General features: G+C 41.7%; 1 protein-coding gene across 1 annotated transcript; it reads left to right on the forward strand.

Annotated features, from left to right (window-relative positions):
* Positions 1–586: 586 nt before the first annotated feature.
* On the forward strand, positions 587–20,530 carry LOC119457759 (pseudouridylate synthase TRUB1-like). The gene is made up of 7 exons (XM_037719448.2): positions 587–822; positions 2,227–2,307; positions 2,902–2,957; positions 5,445–5,526; positions 8,643–8,840; positions 18,525–18,581; positions 20,267–20,530. Exons 1-7 carry the CDS (start codon positions 681–683, stop codon positions 20,479–20,481), a joined length of 831 nt encoding a protein of 276 aa, XP_037575376.1. The 5' UTR covers positions 587–680; the 3' UTR covers positions 20,482–20,530.
* Positions 20,531–21,579: the final 1,049 nt, after the last annotated feature.

Below are 21,579 nucleotides of genomic sequence, written 5' to 3' on the forward strand. Positions count from 1 at the left end.
AAGACACCCTCCAAGGGAGCTCTCTACAACAACAGCAGTGAAAGTAGCGTGCTCCGCACCAGGGTTTTTTAGAGCGAAGTACTCGCCAGAGTTGGACTCCAGCTGCCCTAGGTGTGGCAGTGAAGAAGATATTCTGCAGCACGTTGTCAGAACAACGTTGTGCTCCACTGTGCCCACATCGGCCTAACCTAAGCATAAAGAAAGCGCGAGCGCACCTCAGACGGAGTCAGCCCACCCAAGGAGGTTTAAAAAAAAGTTTGTTTAAAAAAAAGTTTTTTTAACACCTTTTTGAGACCACCGCGCCGACATTCTAGTTGAGCTGTTGGCGATGGCACTGGGGCTGACAAAGACGCAAAGAGCAGTCGGGGCGGCTGAAACAACGAAGCGACGTCTGGACGTCTGGAGCAATGGTAGCGGGACAAACTCATATTGGCAGAAGGGACAGTGATTTAGACAGTGTGCGACCGTTTTTTCGGAGAACTTCGACTTTTCTGACTTTTTTCTTTCTTATCGTGCGATCGCTCCCTTCAACGGGCAGCGGTAACATCATCATCATGAAATATGGATATGGATGCGATTCTATGCCAGAGCCAGAGATTCTATGCCAGCTGGTTAATGCTCTACTGCAGTACACTGTGTGTTTTGTGTCGTCCCCCTCCGGTTGCCTAGGTAGTTTTAAAATGAGCGCGACGTCTCTTGTTAGTAAACGTCTGATAGCGAAAGACACTAGAAAGATTTTGCGTGCGGTATTCCCTGTGCTGAAGGAGAAGGGTGAAGATTTAAAGGACATTACTGAGAAGCTGCAGCTGGTGTTCAACCATGGTACTGAACATAAATCAGTTGTGTGAGGAACTGCGTAGTTGAAAACTTGTGTGAACAGCCACGGCGGCAAACTACCGCAAAAGTTGGTGCGTGGTAGTTCTACTGAATGGTGGTTAATGAGTAGCTAGTTATTGAATAAATCAAAGTTGCTGTTATTAAAACGAAAGTGCTGAGAAAATATGAATTTTTAGTTTCAGTAATGAAGCATATGAAAGTAACTAAAATAATCCAAAAGAAGCTAACAGTTAGAACCCAGCATACTTGCACCTCTGTTTTGTGAAGATTAAAGATCTCAAGAACACTCCTCCTCTGCGAAAGACTGTTACCCTTTGCTTGCCTTTACCATGTGACTGTTGACCTTTTATTAATGTGCTGCTACTTTTGTGCCTCTTGCAAAGGTATAGAATTTAGTGTTTCTGTAATTACTGCATATGTTAGTTGCCCTCATGCAGGCATAAATCAGATTAAGGGCGGTGGGTATTTGAGCTCAAAATTTCACGGTTGTAAGGAACGCTTGAGCTGTTTCCGTAATTAATGAGGAATATGTTAAAAAGGAAAAAAAAAAGGTTCACTTGCTGGTGGTCTTGATTTTGGTCAAATTTTACAGTAAGATCATATTTTTAAATTCGTATAGTTCAATGAAACACTACATTTTTGCTTACTCAGTCTGCCCTGAAAAAACTTTTTTTTCATAAAATTTTTTTTTAAATTCCACCTTTGTATGCACACCTCGCATTCAGAGGAGCAAGCTATTGGAGAGAAGTGGACTGGTTTTGCTGCCTGTAAGTAATTAACAATCCGGAGAAACTAGGCAAACAATAGTCCCAAGTGCTTTAACGATGCAGCCCAAGAATTTTAATTTTTTTTCTAAAATTTGACCTAGAATAAAGCAGTTGCAAGTGCAATCTTGTCTGCTAAATGTGATCTTAGAATAAGAAGGCAGGTTGTACACTGGCTGGTGCACAAAGCATCAATTTGTGGAGCTATGTTTGTCTCCTGTGTTGCCTGCATCTCTGCATATGTCGCCTTGAAGAAGACAAGTCCACTTGTCGAAACGTTGGCTCCTGCTCTCACCTTGTTCTCGTGTTACTCATCTGCATCTCTATAGCACTTTATTGCCCTTTTAGTAGTTCTTGGTACTTGGTGCACTTGCTGAAAAGATGGTGTAAGCTTACTGTAGGAGGTGCTGGGCGCATGCTTGAGCACAATGATGGCAGAAAACTGGCAGGATACTAATTTATGTAGTTTATTAGTTTATGTCGTGTAGGATTAATCAAATGTACATGTTATTGCAGCGACTGCCAACCTTAGTTGAAGTACCTGCAGTCATGTTTGGTGTTTAAGGCAGTATCTTGTTAATGATCATGTGTTAGGAGCTCAAGCACACGTTCCATTTCTTTTTAGAGTTGGACATTCGACTTCAGACCTATGGCATTAACGTTGCTCCGATTGGGCATTTGGAGGCTTCTGCAAGAGGTGTGATTGGTGAGTGTCTTTGATACACGTGTAACCGCAGTAATCCTGTCCAAATATGAATAGGGCCACTCACTCGCAGAAACCTCTGGTTTTCAGTGCCTTGTGTCATGATCAGTTACAAATTCTTTTTTTACTCGGTACCATTGCATTGAAGTGCTGCACATTTTTCATCACTGTACATCATCTGCTTTTGCTGATAGGCACTCAGATCACATTTTGCTGGTGACCTACGTATTGCTTTTGTGCTCTATGGCCGTCATAGTCTTTGGCACGCCATAAACACCATTTATCATTATGATACGCACATTCATGCCCCTGGAGAGTTTTGTAGTGCCCGTTGCGATTTTTGTGTCTGTATGTGGTACACAATAATACGATAACAGTATTCTCCATGAAAGGTTGAAAACTTCATTATGGAGAATGTTGAGCGCAGTTGAATCAGCATGATGGATAACAGACACAACTAAGTGCTCTTTTATCTGTGCATGTTTGTGTAGGTCAGTCTGCACTTGGTAATAAAGCTCACCACCTAGCCTGACATCATGTCACACAGACTGTTAAAATTTTATGAAGCAAAATAAAGTTGGGTACGTCTGATTCTAGGTTACTCTGTGGGATCAAGCAAAACTGTATTACGGTGGCTGCGACTTTCCAACAGGGTGAGTGTATCGTGCTCAGTAGTGAATGTAAATTGTAAGCGAATTGTCATCTTTGCATTCTATAAATAATTGCACAGTTGTCAATTTTTTTCTTTTTTTGCTCATCATATGCCATAATATGCTTTATTCTGTGGTCATGCTCTCATTTGTAATACATTATGTAATTGGTATTTGCTTCTGTTTGGAGGATACATGTTGTAACAGTTTCGCGTCCTTGCGTTGCAAAGCTTAAAGGCCCAACTACAACAGAATTTCAGTTTTGCTAAATTGGTCGTAAATGAGTAGTATATACTATTGAAGCAATCTTGTCAGAGCTGTAGGGCTGGTAATAGTTTAATTTTCTTATTAAGAAACTTTAACTAGCACTAAGCAGATGGTGCATCTGATGGTTAAGGGATGAGACAAAACCCAGCACATTGGTTTCGAGATTTCCAGCTTGCCGCAGGTGCCGCATAATCATGGACATTATGCAGAGGAGCTGTAGTGGTTCTCAACATTTTAGATTGTGATTTATTTTTGGTTTGGGGGTAATGGCGGCATTTTTCACATTTTCAGTGTCAAACGTTTTTGGAAACATTTCGTGACTCATCCATTCATATTTCAAACATGGAGGCTAGTTTATGTCTACACTATCTGAAATGAGACCTTTTATGTAGTCTAGAATTTTATTGCATTTGGTCTTTAAAAAGAGTGTGACACTGGAAAGAGGGAATGGTGGCTTGGTCTAAGACATGCGGTAGGTAGAAGAAATTTTAAGCTAAACTGAGATCTCATTCAATATCATGCATTTGGCCGGATAACACTAAAGAAGAAATTACATTGATATTTTTTGCCTGGTTTATTCTGTAAAAAAAAAAAAAAAAATGTCATTTTCATTGTAGTCCTGCATAAATGTTCTTTCTGTAAATAAAATCATTTGAAAGTCAGCGCTGTCTGTATCCATATACACAGCGATGACTCATATTGCCAAACATCGGGAGAAGTAGACTGCCATCTGTTTCACATAGAGATAGCATTTTTCATTTGAAGTTTTTGACCAGTTGATTAATTGTCCCTATAACGCTGGTACTTCATGTGTTGTTGCTTATTCCCTAGAACACAAAAATGGAACGCCATGCTCATAACGGCATTGATCTTAAATAGTATCTTGAAATATATTTATTTTCTCCTGGAATTGTTTAGCTCTTTGATGGACGGTGGGACATATTGGTCCCATCTTTCAGAGCAAGTTCACTGTGCTGTAGCAATGAAATATAATGACTATGACTGTGGCTACGTTTCTGTACTCTTTTTTTGTTAAATTTTATATTCACCTAAAAGGCAGAGCACTTGCATAGACTGTTTTGTTCCTTTTCCATGGTGTTTTGTTATTTCAAGTCACGACAAAAATAAGTGAAGTCTTTCTTGAGCAAAATTTATTTCTTGCACTGGAGTAATGGTAAAAGCAAAGTTGAAGCCTATCTTCTCCTATATCTGTTCATTTAAAATACTTGGACATTCATGACAGCTGTGTACTTTCTTAATTTTTTGTGGCCTTAGTCATCGCAATTTGCCATAACCGTTCCTAGCGATAGCAGATTAACCATTTATTAGCCTCACCCACACATCACAGTGCTGTGACGTGTTCTTTTTTTTTTTTTGATAACTTTTATGATAATGAGCAGCTCTGAATGACAATGTTGGTACATAGGGTGCTTAATAAACTAAATAGAAGCATTTGACAATGCATTTATTGCTTCTATAATGTACTACTGTCACTGGCAGATCCAGAGGTGCCCCCACCCTCTTCAGGCTACCCTTGATCTGCCCCTGACTAGTGTACGCAGGCTGCTTCTAATAATTTTACACGCTGCCATGATGAGCTAGAAGTGGGCAACAATGAAAAACTTGTCCCACTTGAGGAAAATATAGTAAAACACATAAGTCCCACTTTTTTTCTCCTATACAACATGTCCCTCAGCAGCAAACGGCACCAGAGAACACGAGGACCAAGAAAGGAGACCGAGACGATCACAAGGCGGCACTAGAATTATTATAGAATGCTCGATATTCAATGGCTTTCACTTTAACCACTGTTTAAATGGGAAGGGGTTTACTTCAAAGGACTTTCGTTCACCCGTGTGTCAGGGGCATATTATTTAAATTTTGTGTGCTAGTCCGTCAGCACCCTTCAGCTTGTAATAACACTGCTTCCCACATTCTCTGGCTCATGTTATGTACAGTCATATGCAACAAGAAATGTTCATCTGTGTTGGTTGTTTGCAAAGATATCACTTGTGCACTACACGAGGTACTAGCATACTTCCTGCCAGCCAGCAGTAATACTGACGTGAATCACTGACCTAGAAGGCAGAGAACATGTCAAGAAAGAAACTTGTCTAGGCACAAGACTTTGATGCCTGTCTTGAAGTTAGTGGCATACTGTATAGTGTATATCATTGTGGCCAAATTCAACTTTTGGCTTATGTTCATTGTTTCAATTTTCAGAAGTTTGTCATGAAGGGATGCTTTGGTATTGAAACGAGCACTTATAATTCTCTGGGAGATGTTGTTGGGACAGCTCCATATGGTAAGAAATTGTTTGGTGTTGTTTCTCATGTAGAACAAATTGTCATGATGAATATAATGTGTATGAAATGGGACACAATACTGAAACATTTTCAACAACCAAGCTGATGACCCTTACACTTTGGGCTTTCTATCTCTACAGAGATGGTATATCCTCCTCAGACCCCCTGAAACCCGATGATACAATATTGTTATGGTCAGTTCTTATGCTCAGCAGATCTGTTAGAAACCTAAAATGTTTCATCGAACGGCGCAGGTACATGTACAGAGCAGCATGTCCGTGTATGTGTACGTAGTGACTATCAGATTTGTTAATGTAAAAACCTTCTTTGTTTACTTAAACACACAGTTAAAGGTTTAACATCATGTGGCAGTTTGTTTTGTTGATTTTCCAACCTGCATTGCATCATAATCATGTGGCATTTGCACTGCACTTCACTGGTGTTGTAGAATCATTTTCTTGAAAACTGGTGGCATCAATATGACCTAACTGTTAATAATGTGGTGCTGCAAGTACCTCACATAAATTTAAGGCAGAATGTTTTTGCTTGTTGCTCTTAGTCTAACATCAGAAGGATAAAAGCCAATGTCCAAAAGCATATACGCATGGTCTGAAAAGAAAACGCAGTTTCCTTTTCAGGAAGTTGATTCTTTGCGGCTTGGATGTCTGCTTTTCTAGCGGTATAGCATTGCTGTTACATGTTGCAACTAATTTATTCCTACAAATAGAAGGTTACCTAGCTTTCGTAAGGGGCCTTGCAACACTTTCTGAACATGGTAAAAAAATTTCTTTCGTCACTAGTCAATACATTAAGAGGAAGCTTTAGCTTGGAGGCTCCTATCTCAACTCAAAGAAACGAAGAAATATTTTCTCAGCAACCACTGCACTGGATTTCATGATGTTTGTTAGATTTGGAAGAAAAAGTTAAAGTATAGTGACTGTAGGGAGCAGACTTCTTATTTAGGCCATTGATGTTCTTATAAAAGTTGTTGAAAATTGCTAAATTTCATAAAACATAATTAACATGTTTACAACTCTGTCATTCATTAATGAAAAAAAATCATGAGCTATTCCACTCTGTGAAGGTGGATGACCAGCGAAGCTGTTTAGTACGTAGGCACGTTGCTCTTTGGGAGTCCCGACTATAAGTGGCCACCCCATTACGACAACAGAAGAGAAGTGAAATTCAAAATGGAGAATGTCAACTTTTCTGTTTTTTTTTTAATGTATACATTCGCGTGGGCGACGGGACCGCCGCCTCGAGGAGCCGGAGGAAACTAGACACGCGTGACGTTTCGACAGCACCGCCATCATGGGAGAGTGGAAGAAAAGGATACTAGATACACAAGCGCTTGGAACGCCGACAAAGAGAGGGCGGTGCAAATCTAGACATGGCTGACGTGAGTTGCACAGTGGAAAATCTTTGAGAAACCTTTATTATCTATCTGGGAGTCTACTGATCTTGAAAAGAGTGCCTATTGATAACTAATTTACACAAAATGCATATCTGAGAGACGCCGACGAGCCAGCTGTGGAAGACGACGAACGCGTGAGCAGTGGCACGTGCGCGTTCGCACGGGACCTGAGTATTTGTTGACACAGAAGAAAAATGCACTGAACCTAGCCATAAACAGCTTCGCTGTAAAAATTCACCAACGATTGCGATGCTCCCTAATGCAAAATTTGAGCGTAGCTGTATACGTGTTTTCGTTTCGCGATATATTGGCTGGTGCAGAGAATCTGTCTTGTGCGGCACGTTGCAAACGGAGCGAAGTGTGGCGCGACTGCCTCGCTAATCTGGAAATCGCGAGAGCCAGCATGAGGGTGATGCGTGGGCACGATTCACAGCAGCCGCCGCTGACAAATCTACTAGGCGATGCACGCTACTCTAGCTGGTGCCATCTTATAGCCATCATTGCCGCACTGCGCATTTCTTCTCGCGCTTTCGCCATAGCCTCCTTCACTTTCCGCCTCATGGTTCTGCTGCACCCTCCTCTTCGCTTTCTTCCTCGCGTCTTTCATTCCCCGACGCTGCTATCCGCGTTCGCTTTCATCTTTCACTGTGCTCATTCACTCGATTACGCCCCCGATGCTCGCCGCAGGAACGGGCGCCTAAGATCTGCGCTGCAAAATTATATCACAATTCTGTAAACTGCACCTAATAATACATCTAAACTGGACAATATTAATATACTATAAACTGCTCTCAAATATGCCCACTAATATGCGAGTAGGACTTTTACAGAATTCATGTTTATTTTGCTTGCTTTAGATACTCTAATGAATGCAGTTTACAGAACTGCAATATCTGTTCTTGGTGTAGAGTTACGGATTTGTAAACTTGGTGCTTCTATTTTTTTTTTACTTACTGATCTTTGGAAATTATTGTGCAAAATGTTAAGGCCTAAATCAAAATTCTGTTTCCTGCAGTCACTAGAATTTAACTTTCTCTCTCAATGTAGCAAATTTCATTCAAACCAGTCCACGGGTTGCTTCAAAAATGCATTTCTGCATTTTACATCTATTTCAGTAGGTGGATTGAAGTTGGCCCCGAGCTAAAGCTTCCTCTTATTCTGAGCCAAATATTACTGTGTGTGCAGTTGGGTGCCCACAGTTTTGCTTGAGAAGGTGTCTTCAACTTTTCAAACCCTTGGCACTTTCTTCTTTTAATCTTGTGCCCATGGGCATTTTATAGCTATTTTAGCTGCTTTATGTCATTCCCTAGCAAATGCCCTAGCAAAAGCAATTGCTAGCAAAAGCCCTAGCAAATGCACATTGATAGCATTGGCTTTCATTGCAAGTGCTGGGCATTGGTGGGAAAACTTGCACAGGCTGTACCTATGGCACGAAAATTAAACATAGCCTAACAGCATTTGTTTGCTATCTAGCAGAACGGAAGTGGGATGTGCTTATGTGAAATGGTGGCACTTCTACTGTTGCATGCAAACAGGTTGCGGTTCCTGGCTTGCATACCACACATTCACCCTCTGTTCACTTTTGTGCCACCTGTGCACATGTGCGTAGATGTGTTTTGCGTACATGTGTATTGCAGTGAATGTCATGGGAATGTGCCTCTTGAGTTACATTTGAATGTTGCTGCTAAAACTCTGTTACAGATCACATCACAGAAGAAAGGTTGATGCAGATGTTCCCACAGTTCCTTGGCCAAATCAAACAGGCAGTCAGCCCTTATGATGGGCCTTTGCTTCAGTCAGCAAAAGAGGCCGGACGAAACCATGTTGCCATCATGGAACATCTGGCCATTTGTCATAGCATCAGCTGTTCTGCACTCAGTCTGCCTCACTTTTCACTAGGTAATTCTTTCATGCATTCCTCAGCGCATGTGAAACAAATAAGCATGGAGCTGCGGCACCATATTATTAATGTAAACAGGAAGCAGGGTATGGCGTCAAGCGAGGATATGAAAACAGCACTTGAAAAGATATGTAAACCGGAGTGGATTCATGTGTGAGCTCATACACTTTTGGGATGTTGTAACATTCCCATGGCTGAGCAAAATTTTTGAAGGCTGTTGCCATCCTTTTATAATGGAGTACTTACAAAGCACCTAAAGCCAAGAACTACTAAAGAAAGGCTTTATGCTGGCCTAATTTGGCAAGGATCATTGCAGGTGTATCCGTAATTGAAACTAATAAAACTAGGCTTCAGTATTTTTATAGCTAGAACTTTTCAGCTAGAACCTAAAAGCAACGTAAGTAATGTGCTGATTTCTCGTTATTTTTTTTTTTAATTCAGCTTTAACAGAAAGTAATGTCAGTATTGCTAGTCAAATTGGAACAGGAAAGAACAAAGAGGTACAGTTAAACCTGCTTATAACGAACCTCCATATAACGAATTCCTGGATATAACGAAGTTTTTCAATTCCCCGCCGTTACTCCATAGAAGCACATGTATTTGAGACCTCTACGTAACGAAGTGGCAGCGGGAGACCCCCTCGATATAACGAATTTCCCCCTCCGACCACCTAGAGATTTCGCCCCAAATTTTGTCATTTTTTCGCGAGCAGCAACCGGAAGCACCTTCTCCGCCGCGATGGAATGCGAAGCGAGCGCACGTGTGCGTGTGTGCGAGGCGGGCCTGCATCCCTCGACCCGGCGATCTTGCCGCCGCGGGCGTGACCTTTCCCCTCCCTTCATTCAAACCTGATCCTGCCGCTTGCTGCAGCTGGCCTACCCCGCCAAGCGGCACTCTCTCCTTTTCCAGCTGATGTTGCCGACGCGCTGGTACACGCTGTGGCACATCAGACTCGATGAGCGCGGACGCGCGTTGTCAAACGCTGGCAGCGTGTGAAAGCGCCGCTGGAGAAGCGAGCGAAGTGACCTTCGTGCTGTTGTCTATCGCTTCAACGCAAACTGAGCGTTGAGAACACACAGCACGCAGAAAGCTACGAGCCGCCGACGCACCTACACTGCTAGACTCTGCCCCAACGCAGATCGCTTTCAAGATACGGCCTGCGCGACCGCGCGCCGCCCCGCTATCCCTCCCCCCTCCCCCTCGCTCCCTCGCCGGTGCCTCGAGCGCAACGGAAGAAGGCGCGCTTCCTCCCTGCTTTTCTTGCGCGCGCGAGATTTAGACGCGGTCGTCGGCTCCCCTCGCACGTTTTCACTCGCACATTAGGGTACGGCCACGCTGGCCACTCTAGCGGCAAAAACACGCAGCAAAAACGCGCGTCAGAAACGCGCGGCAACGCGTCATGCCGCGCGCGGCAATAGCGGCAGGAATCGGGGGTCTTGCGGCGTGCCGCGCGAAATGGGTTCTGCGGCAAATGCCGCGTGCCGCGAGATGAAGAACCAATCAAGAGCGACGAGGGTGACGTCACGGAGCCATCACAACCGGAACGCCGCCGGTCCGCGCCGGGTTTGCAATCGACGATCGTCGTCTCACGCATGAAACAACGAGCGCTCGCGGTGTTGCTCGCACGTTCGGAGAGCGCGGGAGATATTATCGCGCTGCCGCGCGGCGAGACGCGCGTGCCACGGTGGCCTTGCGGCAAGGCGCTGACGCGCGGCAACTTGCCGCTCGCTGCATGACGCGCGCGTTTTTCGCCGCTAGCGTGGCCGTACCCTTATATACGGAATATCTATGAGCCAAAACCAATTTTAGGGCCACAACGCGTCATGGACCTGGTGACATTCCGAGGATGAGTGCTTCGACGAAAACGGAAAACGGGTGCGCGTTACAATTGAGGGCGCGTTAGAATCGAGTAAATACGGTAAACGTTTATTTTTCGAATTTTCGTGCCGAACCTGCATATAACGAAATCCTCTTTTAACGAAGTTTTTCGGGAATTTGTCAATTTCGTTATATCCAGGTTTAACTGTAGATGATCACAGTGGGAAGTCTTGTAAGCTCAATGTTGTTTAATACATGAGGAGTACAAATTCAGCACAGAAATGAGTGATTTCACGAAGTTGCATGGCCAGCACTCTTACAGTTGCATATCTGTCATGATCGCAGTACTTCAACCTTATCTTCGTGACCTTTTAAGCACAGCAGAAATACTACACTAATAAAAGAATTCAAACAGGGCCTATAACACATCACCTAGCTAAAGATACCACGAAAATTACTCGACGCTGAAGTAAATGATAGCCACGAGTAATTCACACTTTTTTATTTGGAGAAAATAGTCCATGGAAAAAAATGACAAGCTTTGATTTAAAAAACACATTCATCGAACAAGAGAAAGTGAGAAATTGTGTTAATTTTTGAAATCTTAAAACTTTGACACTGAACATGAGTCATTCTTAAAGTTTGGGTTAATTTGACATATTTATAGAAGAAACTTGTGATATTGCAGTGACAAAGGCATGCAGAAGACATGTACTACTATTGCCAACATTGATTGAATAGTTTGATGCCAGCTTGTGTGTGACTGCAATAACACATGCATGGGGAACATATTGTCAAAATGCTCTAAACAGCAATCGAGAAGGTAATTTATCTATGATGCAAAAATATATTGGTCTCACTCTTAGACATGTTTTTCTCATTTCTAAATTTTTCCATTTCCTACGTTGCTTTCTTATTGCTACTTCCAAGTGCATTCATTGTCTTTAGCTGTTCCATATGCCAAAATTTATGTGATGTTACTTAGCCTGATGTAGAATAAAATGCCATGTGAGAATAAAATTAGAATTTTTACGCTAATCAGTCTTGCATAAACGACTGCATTGTTTTGTCACATCACCTGTTACTTTAGTTCTTGCACATTTCGAGAATATTCTTGCAAGTTTGTTAGGAACAGAAAACAGAGTTGCAACACTGTTTTCTTGCTGCCTTTTAAGATTATGCAATGCTTTATGTAGGTGAAACATGGCCTTATTTACATAATTAGTGTATCATTATCATTAGTGCCGTAAAGTATGCTGCAGTACAAAAAAAAAAAAAAACACACATTGCGGTGTTCAGAGGCTATGATGTTGCTATAGTGAACATGAGGTTTGGTCCCTGTCTCGGCGACCGCATCCCGATAAGGACAGAATGCAAGAATGCTTGTGAACTATTTTGCATAGGGTGCACATTAAATAACTCTAGGTGGTCAAAATTAATCCAGAGTCCCCCACTACAGCATGCCCCATAATCAGAGTGTTTCTTGCATGTGAAATGCCAGAATTTCATTTTTAAATCGGAAAAAAAAAATTCCTCCATTGTACCCCTGCCATGTGGTAGCCTTGTCCTCCCTGCAAAAGTACATTAATTTGAGGCAGCAACACAAGAAAAAATAACCTCATTTGATAAACAATGCTTGAGGCTTATACCGTATAAAACCAATTTATTGTAAACGTAAAATTACAGATGCAAAAAGCATTCATACTTTATAATGCAATACTTCAAATGTGCAATGTTCAGTGCATTGGATTTATCAGAATGTTAGATTTGCTATTTGTCAAATTAATAAGTTTGATCAAGAAAGTTATCAGATGTTGTGCGAATCATGTCTTTGTATCTTTTACAACATTGCATTCCATTATTACATAACTGTTGTGGAATAAAAAGGTTTAAAGCAGAGTGTTTAACCAAAATATTTTTCTTCCAGTTCAGTGAAAACTGTTTAGTTTTGGTTCAACTCCAAAGTGGTGAAATAATGGTCCGAACTGGTTTTAATATGTTTATATTTGCTTGCATAACCCAAGAGTAATTAAAGGAAAGTGGCATAAATTTATTTCATACAACACATCTGTGGTTCTCTTTGTGTATACTCAATGGTGCAAGTTGGTTTGCACTTACAAATGATGTAGCATAGTTGAGTGACACGTGCAGTTAGTGCACGGATGAAAAGTTCTTGAGAAGGTGGTTGAAGTGAACCGAAACTTTTTTTTTGTAAGTTTCATTCCAGAGAATGGAATGGAATAGAATGGAAAAACTTTATTGAGGTCCTTCGGAAGGTGCACTAGCCCGTAGCGGGCCGTTCCCATGTCGGGACAGAAAGGCCTAGCCTCTCCGCCACGTCGCAGGCCCGTTGGACTGCCCATAGTTGTGCTTCAAAATCCGGACTGCATAGAGCAGCCTTCCACTTAGACGACGTAACGTCTTCGTCACCCCGTAAAGCGGGGCACCACCAGAGCATGTGTTCTAAGTTGGCAAAGTCTGAGCAAAGTGTGCAAGTGCGCTTTGCTCATTCCAGAGAAGAAAAAAAAATTATGTTCTGGTTCTGTCCTAGTTCACTATTTTTTTTTCTTCAGTTTTCTGTTTATTTTATTTGTATTTATTAGTAAAATACCTTACAAGGCATGAGGCATTGAGTAAGGGGGGCATAGAACTTAGTACACAGACACATGAAGTGACAAACTCGCAACAACATCAAGGTCGAAAAACAACTGCAGCCAGGTGCACAGCTTAAAAATAAGAAAAATTTTAACATGCAGCTGTGTATTATAACAATAGAAACAGCTCGATAAGTTTGTAAACAATTGTACGACAATGAACGAAAATAGTAGGAAAAGAAGACCAAACAGTGAGTATGATTAATAAGGGATAAGTGAGTGGAGCGAGTGTTCGAATTTATCGCGGTCAATTTCCTCAACAATGTTATTGGGGAGGCTGTTCCAGAGACGAATCGCGCATGGAATTGCACACGAGTTGAATGCTTCAGTTTTACCGTAGATGTGTGTGAAGCTAAGATGATTGTGTAATCGGTGTGACGTGTGAGATGAAGTTTCCAGGCGTAGGGAGCATTTGTTAGTGTGGTAGGCATGCTTATGAAATAATGACAACAGGGGCTATGTCACGGCATTTCTTAGCAGCTGAAGTAAAAGATGAAGCTTTATTTCAGTTACACTAGAATGGTAGTCATAATTCCGGGAAATGAACCGTGCGGCTCTATCTTGGACTGATTCCAGCATGTTAATTGCCGGAATCTAATTTTGATGTGGAGACCAGACCGGAGGAGCGAACTCAAGCCGTGGACGAATGAAAGTTTGAAATGCCAGTTTACAGATAAGTGTAGGGGAGCTTAGAAGGGGGGGGGGGGGGGGTTCCGGCACAGGTAACCCAGTGATCGAGAAGCACTGGCGCAGACGGTGGTAATGCGAGAAGCCCAGGAGAGGTTTGCTGACAGATTTACGGCCTAGATATTTTAATGGTGAGGCCCGAGATAATCTGACATTTTTAATCCAGTAAGAATAGTCTGAGTTTGATCATTTGCGGCTGAAGGACATTACATTTAGATGAATTTAGAGTCATTAGCCAGGTGTCACACCAATTAGCGATTTGGTTAAGATCATTTTGGAGGATTTGGTGGTCATCATAGCTGTTAATGGCACGATAGATAATGCAATCGTCAGCAAATATGCGCATGCATGATGATAAGACATTGGGTATGTCATTAATGTAGATTAGGAAGAGTAAGGGACCAAGAACGCTTCCTTGTGGTACACCGGAAGAAACATCAGAAAGGGGCGAGGGAGAAGCTGTTAGTGAAAGTGAACTGCTGCCAGTTTGAAAGAAAATTTCGAAGCCAGGATAAAGTTAGTGAGTCAAGTTTTAATGATGATAGTTTCAAAAACAGGTGATAATGGGTTACATGGTCAAAGGCTTTAGAAAAATCTAGAAAGACGCAGTCAGTTTGAAGGTTTGAGTCCGTGTTAAAATGTAGATCTGTCTTAAATTCAAGCAATTGCGTTTCGCACGACAAACCTCTCCTGAAACCATGCTGATTATGAAAAAAGAAGGTGTTTGATTCTAGGTGATGGTAAACAGGAGATGCAATAATGTGTTCCAGCATTTTACAACATATGCACGTCAGCGATATCGGTCGGAAGTTTTCAGCCAAGTTTTTGTTATCGTCTTCGAATATGGGTATGACTGGCGATTTTCTAATCTTCGGGAATCTGGCCGGTCATTAAAGATTGATGGAAAATATGGAATAAAAACTTAATAGATACTGAGACTGTGTTCTTTAGTAACTTAGAATTAATATTGTCCATACCTGCTGAGGACGAAACTTTCAAGTTATTTATGAGCTGAGCAATACCATCACTAGTAATGTCAATAGATTCCATGTATCGGTAATCTAGGTCTGTAACAATGGGCGAAATAGTGATATTTTCTTTCGTGAATACGGACGAAAAGAAGTTATTGAAAACTTGTGCACACTCACTGTTAGGAATAGGGGTGTTTTCATTGTGTAACTGAATGTCATTAGTATGGCGTTCAGGAGATAGAATTTTCCAGAACTTTCTAAGATTAGACTGGAGTAGTGAAGGAAGGTCATGGGAAAATGGGAATTTCTGGCTAAACTTAAAGCGGAGCAGTAGGAGTTTACACTGTTGAGATAGATACCTTTCCCAAGTTGACGTGGTGCCAGTTCGTTTTGCAGTTCTGTATGAACGTTTCTTTTTGTTTCTGAGTAGGTGAAGGGACTTAGTGAACCACGGTTTGTTTTTATCTTTTGTTATTGGGTGATTAGAGGAATGTGCTGGTCAACCAATGCGCATAATATATCTCTGAACACGGCCCAGTTATCATGAATAGGCCTGGTGTGGAACGACGGTAGAAATTGATGTTTAAAAAAAAATGATTCTAGCTCTTCGTTGATTACTTCATAATTTGGTTACTTCATGATGATTACTTCATGATGATTACTTCATAATTTGGTAATTTTGGTTTGATACTCTGGCTTCAAGGTACTTTGCCAGCTGTGTTAGTGTGAAAACTGTGTGCATATCAGTAGTTGAGCATTTCCTCACCAAGAAATACCTGAATTATTTGTATATTGATGTTTCAAGAACCTTTAAGTGTTGGCCATTTCTTTTCTCCTTTAAAGACTTCAAAGATTTTAAAAGCTTTCTGCTGAACTGTTGATATACATAAAAATTGGGGGCGCATCTATCTTTGAAATGATTGGCGATTAGCAACCTATCTGTGATTATCAACCTATCTTATGATGGGTGTGCAATTGGTGGTATGTTTTATATGTTGTGCCGATTAATATGAAGAGCTGCACATACCGACTGGGCAACACATCCAGTGATCCAAGTTGGTGTGAAAGAGGTTCATTGAAGAGCGGCATATGCCCAGTGTCACATGCCTAGTGACACAGGTGGATCCCACAGTTGGTTTAGAACTTGGTTCCCCGAGCACAGCAGCATGATGCTCTACCCATTATACCAAGGGCTACCCGGTGACCCAAGTTGGCGTGAAAGAAGTATAGCCGAGGACAGACACAGACAGACAGACAGACATACCACAAACTGGGTGAAGTTCCCAAAGAATGCCAATCGCATTAAAATGTAAAGTGACACTCAGTCACGAACGCAGCACTGTAAATGTTTTAACTGCTGCCACATGGGTAGCTAGAGCATTGCCCAAGCTGCAAAAGAGTGGCATTCTCCTTCAAGCACTAATGTTCGCTGCATTTTAAGTACTGTTGTAGATAAATCATGGCTGGTAAATGCAGTTCATCGCGATCTGGGCATTTGGCCAGCTCACTAACTCATTTTAAGACCTGCTGCACGTGCTGCTTTCTTGTGATGTGAAACACCTCGATAAATGGCACCGCACTGCAATAGCAAGAGTAATAGCGATAGCAAGAGTCGCCTCTCTGAATGAGAGGCGACAGGTTCTGTGTCATTGCTGGTAGTAGACATTAAGTTGACAACTCGATTTCTGCCGTGGGGATTTTCGAGCTTGCGAGACCTGTATGGTGCCCTTCAAAAGTCTGATCTGTCCAACGCACATTTTGTGGTGCAAAATTGGTGCAGATGTTTCTGAAACATCCCAACAGTTCCTTGATAGTTTTAGGCGACTTTACTTGCACCTGCCTCTGAAGTTACTTGGTTAAGCCACGAAAAAACAGTGGCACTACTGCAGACTCCAGTAGTTATGCATTTGCCGTGTGAAGAAGCCGCCTTTTCTCGTAAAAATATTCTTGGAGCTTTCCAGAGCGATATAAAAATAGCTCGGTCCCTCATTTCAACAGTGTTTTCGTCAAAAACTGCCAAAAAGCTCGTTCTCCACTGTTTTCATATATCCGTCATATGTCCAGAGTAATGGATGTCATACCACTTCTTGGCAAGTCCGCTAAGAAACTGATGCATGTTCCTGATGCGATCGCAGGGTTTGTCCCAGGAGTTCTCCTCACTCGCTTGTTCGTAGAACTGTATCCAAGCCTCTGGGCTTGAGCTCTCTCCATCAAAGATGTCGGGCTTTACCATCTGCTTGTTTTGTTGTTGTTGGGCTTGAATAACAGTCGGAAGATTTTCCATGAGTTGCTGCTGTCGCTCGGCGTGTTGCTGCTGCAGGCGAAGCATTTCTAGCAGGCATGAGTCCATGGAAGAGTCGGTCTTGCTCGGTGAAGTTCTTGCCGTCAGCTGCACCAGAGGCATCATGATGTGTTCTTGAAATTCGGAATGGTTCATTCTTACCTTCACTGATGCTTGAACATCAGTCTCCTGCAGCGTCTTCCCAGCCTTTTGGGCGACAAACTCACGAAGCTTGGGAGTCGTGATGCTTTCGGGTAAATTATACTTGATGTCTTCATCCACTTGACAAGTTGAAAAATACGACTGACGGTGTGCGTCTCTGGCTATACTCACCGTTAATCACATAATAGAGGCTTCTGTCATAGGCTGTGCCAATCTAACATTCCATGACAAGCGTGCACAGAACCAAAGCACAATCTCTTTTTTCTACTTCTTCTTGCTCCCCCCCGTTCCCACTAGATCTGTCCTTTGTCATCTTGGCCAACTACAATTGATAAAAAAGCCAATTTTTTTAAGCAACAGAAAATTTGCTATTGTGAACACAAGATTCCAGCATAATTTGGCTTAATTTGATAACTAATTATTATGTTGCCTATTTAATAACATTTTAATAAATAATTTTACGCCAATTGGAAGTTGTAAAGTTTAAGACAGCCAATATTCAAGGCATCATTTTTTTCTTGGTAAGACTAAACACAAGTCTGGAGATACCCATCCCTAAATTGAGCAGTGTGATATGTTATAATATCACATAATTTTTTTCCCAAATGTCTTCCTCATGTTCTACTTCAGCATGGTGCAATGCAGGATGCTAGTGTGTTTTTGATGAATAAACATCTTGAAACTGGCACTAGTACCAAGATTCATAGTAAATGAACATGCCTTGAGTGGTGGGGCTTCAATTCCACAACTAGAATTTTAGCCATAAACTTGCCAATTAGATAAGTGACTTAGCTACTAATTTGTACGTACGTGCACTTACTGACAGCTTCTGCCGCTGATGGTGTGTTGCTAAAAGCCACCACCTGTTGTCTCTTGTGTTTTATGTTCAAGAATGTTTTTACATCTTGGCTGAAATAGGTTGCAGGGCAGTTAATCCTGCTGATTACAAACTATGCTTATTTCAAGCGTACCATTTAAGTGTCCAACAATTTCTTAGCTACTTCAGTAGTAGCATTCATATTGCTGAAATATGTGCGTAAACGTGATTGCTTGAAAAAGTAAATTTTTTCATGTATCTCACTACTCTCTTCCTCCCTCTCTCTTTTCCAGAAATAGTCTGTGGGCCGGGCTTTTCACCTCGAGTATTTGTGCACAACTTGGGAAAAGGTGTGTGCTCTGCATTCTCTTTATACAGTTGAGCCTCCTTGTGATAAAACACAATATAACTAAATATAAATAATGAATATAATGAACAAAATGTAATTCCTCTCTGAAGCCCTATAGGAATACATCAATACGTTTTCTTGTATTTGAGCTGTTCTAGCACATAAAAAAGTTCTATAGACATCATAGGTTAAGTCACTGGTTTCTTTAGACTTCAATATAATCCGTATGTGCCTATAAAAACTTAGCTAAATTGTAGATGATATGAAAAATGTGACGTTGCAAGAAGGTGGTGCAGGAACTTGAAGGGGGCATTGTCACTCATCTTTCTTTTCTGTGTATTTTCTGGCCTAGCCTCCACGCACAATAATGTAGTGAGATTTTCTGTATTCTAGAAATGAAGCTTACTAATACAGCTTATCTTAACATCCATGTCTGTTTAAATCTGAATGTAGAGGGTTAATGCTTTTTTTTATTGCGTTAGCAATTACATGGACGCACCAGGCGAATTTTCGCCATCGTCATTGGCGTCGCTGTGAGGTTCCGTATGAAGTCCAAGTGCGATAACATCGCAGCCACACGCTGTATGCTGTAGGTGTGAGAGAAAACTTGCGAGGGCTGTTTCACATGCAGCGACACGAGTGAAAAAATTTGTTGCTGCCGTGCACGTCGCTGAGCGATTTTTGCTGCAAGCTTTCACAAGCGTCGGCGACAGCACGGTTTACGTCAGAGCGACGCCCAAAATTGAATTTAGCTCTCAATCTATTCACGCCTCTACTGTTACAATAAAATAATATGGAAACACGTTTGAATGTTGTTACTTACTTAAAAATAAAATAAGCTGTATACTTTGTTGTTGTTAATAGCGTTCTACATTTACAATTGCTTAGTTTTCAACTTTGGAGATGCCGGCGCAACATGTCGTAAAATAAAAATCAGCAGAAAAGCCCAATTTTGATAAAATCAGGCCAATTGCTGCAACTCCGCGACGGTGTGACCAGCTTGGCAGAACCCAATCGCGGAGAGCTACAACGATTGTGGCAGTCGCGGAGCGGTGGAAATCGTTGTGTCGCTGAGTGAAAATCGCACCATGTGAAACAGCCTTTAGCCAAGAAAAATGGTGGCTTGATGCGCGCGCTACTAGGGGGCGAGTGAGTGCACATCTCCTGTTTAAAGGAAAAATTGACATCCACTCGTATGTAGCACGAAGCTACAAAGGAAACCCACATGGGTTTCTCAGAAACAAAGCTTCATAGTTCAAGAAAAATTCGTCCTGGTCCAGAATGCGCCGCTGCCCGCACCCTGTCTTGGAGGCAATCTGCGATGGGTTCAAAGGCTAGGTGGCCTGAGATGGCTTCGTGTGCACTGTGTTCTTGCGCGCGTAGTTCTTATTGAAGTGAGAGACAGCATGAAAGGGAATTCGCTCGCCACTGCTGACGCTCTTCATCACGCTAGTGTTCTGACAGCGAGTGCCCGCGTCATCAATTGAGATGTTTTCGGGTTTGCCTCTGCGTGCGTGACAGCTTGCTTGTTAATTTAGTTAGTAAGCGAATTTTTTCAGCAGTTTATGCTCCTGATAAAACTACTAACCTTACTTTGTATAGCTGTCAATTTGCTATTGCAATCAATGCTTCGCCTGTCGTGCGAAAATGGGACTTTTGTTTTTTCTTATTGTCTGCTGTTTACAGCATTGGGTAGCTGTGCGCATGTGACACACATGGAGCTGACACAGTATGGTCCCTTCACGCTTGAGCATGCACTGCCAAGCTACAGATGGTCATGGGAAGAAGCCAGAGTGACATCCGAGAAGCTGCGCAGCCTTTGGTCTGCCCATGTTGAAGATGTTCGAAGGGAAATGCAGGACAAAGTTGACCACTTCAAGAATGTCGCGAGGTACTATTAACACAAATAGGAAATGCACACGTTTACAATAAATTATGTTACATCGATTTGTCTTTGGCATATATTTGCTCTTTGTTTCCTTCATTAGCCTTCAAAAAGAAGGGAGAGGGAAGAACGAGTATGAACACAATTCACATTTTAAGTTGAACAAGAGATTTTGTATCTTTCTTTACGAAGAAAATTGTGCTAACAATGCAGAGTTTGCAATCCACTACTAACTCATATTTTGCATGTTATATACACTGCGAAATGATCCTCAAAAATGTGAATTTCTTTTAAGAGTGCAAGATAGGTTCCACAAAATGTGTCTAGTCGCCATTTTTATTTGCTTGAAATCTTTTTTATGTCATTGCCTCATAACTGGGATGAACAGATATAGATGCTCAAGCATTTTTGTGCCAAAGAAAAAAAATTGTAAAGTTTAATAAGTTGTACACTTACATGCATAGTGTGAATAATTTTGCACACTGCTATGTTGCTCAGATTTGATAGCAAGTACAGTGGACTCTCGTTAATAATCTTAATACAGTGGACTCTCTTTAAACAGAACCTCAAGGGACCAGGGAAATTGGTTTATCAGTAGTTCCATTTACTGAGAGACAAAGCTGAATAGTGAACACAAAACCAACCAACCATGAAAATGGCATTTTGTTTAAGCGGCAGTTCCATTTAAGGATTTCCGTTTATTGAGATTCTGCTGTATTTCTTTCTAGCAAGCATCGAAAAATATTTAGCGCCAAACTATGAGCACATTGGAGTGGACTGTAGTGTTTACTGGGATTTCCAAGTTTCACACTACTATTTATTTACTAAAACATTCTAAAATTATTGCAGAAAACATCTTCTTTGGCAGACTTAGTATTTCTACAACAGTATGTTCAGCGCATGAAGGCGTATCGCGTAATTTGATGATCTTTACTCGCATGGAAAGCATAACGCATAGGTTGAGCTGGTTAAGCTAGGCCAGCAGCCAGCATAGGACGATGTGATCTTAATGTTTGAAAAATCTATCGTCATAAAATGCAGTCAATTGTGTCATTGCTGGTCGTGTTTTGTGGACAGACACAGAAACCTGTTAAACTCATGCTTTTTCAAAAGT

Source organism: Dermacentor silvarum, chromosome 1, assembly GCF_013339745.2.
Source record: "Dermacentor silvarum isolate Dsil-2018 chromosome 1, BIME_Dsil_1.4, whole genome shotgun sequence".
Lineage (NCBI taxonomy): Eukaryota > Metazoa > Arthropoda > Arachnida > Ixodida > Ixodidae > Dermacentor > Dermacentor silvarum.

Excerpts from the sequence above, each read along its gene's own strand:
- LOC119457759 (XM_037719448.2), top strand. The coding sequence starts at position 681 with ATGAGCGCGACGTCTCTTGTTAGTAAACGTCTGATAGCGAAAGACACT. Across the intron at positions 2,308-2,901 it reads TTCTGCAAGAGGTGTGATTG|GTTACTCTGTGGGATCAAGC; the intron begins GTGAGTGTCTTT and ends GTCTGATTCTAG. Across the intron at positions 8,841-18,524 it reads TCTGCCTCACTTTTCACTAG|AAATAGTCTGTGGGCCGGGC; the intron begins GTAATTCTTTCA and ends TCTCTTTTCCAG.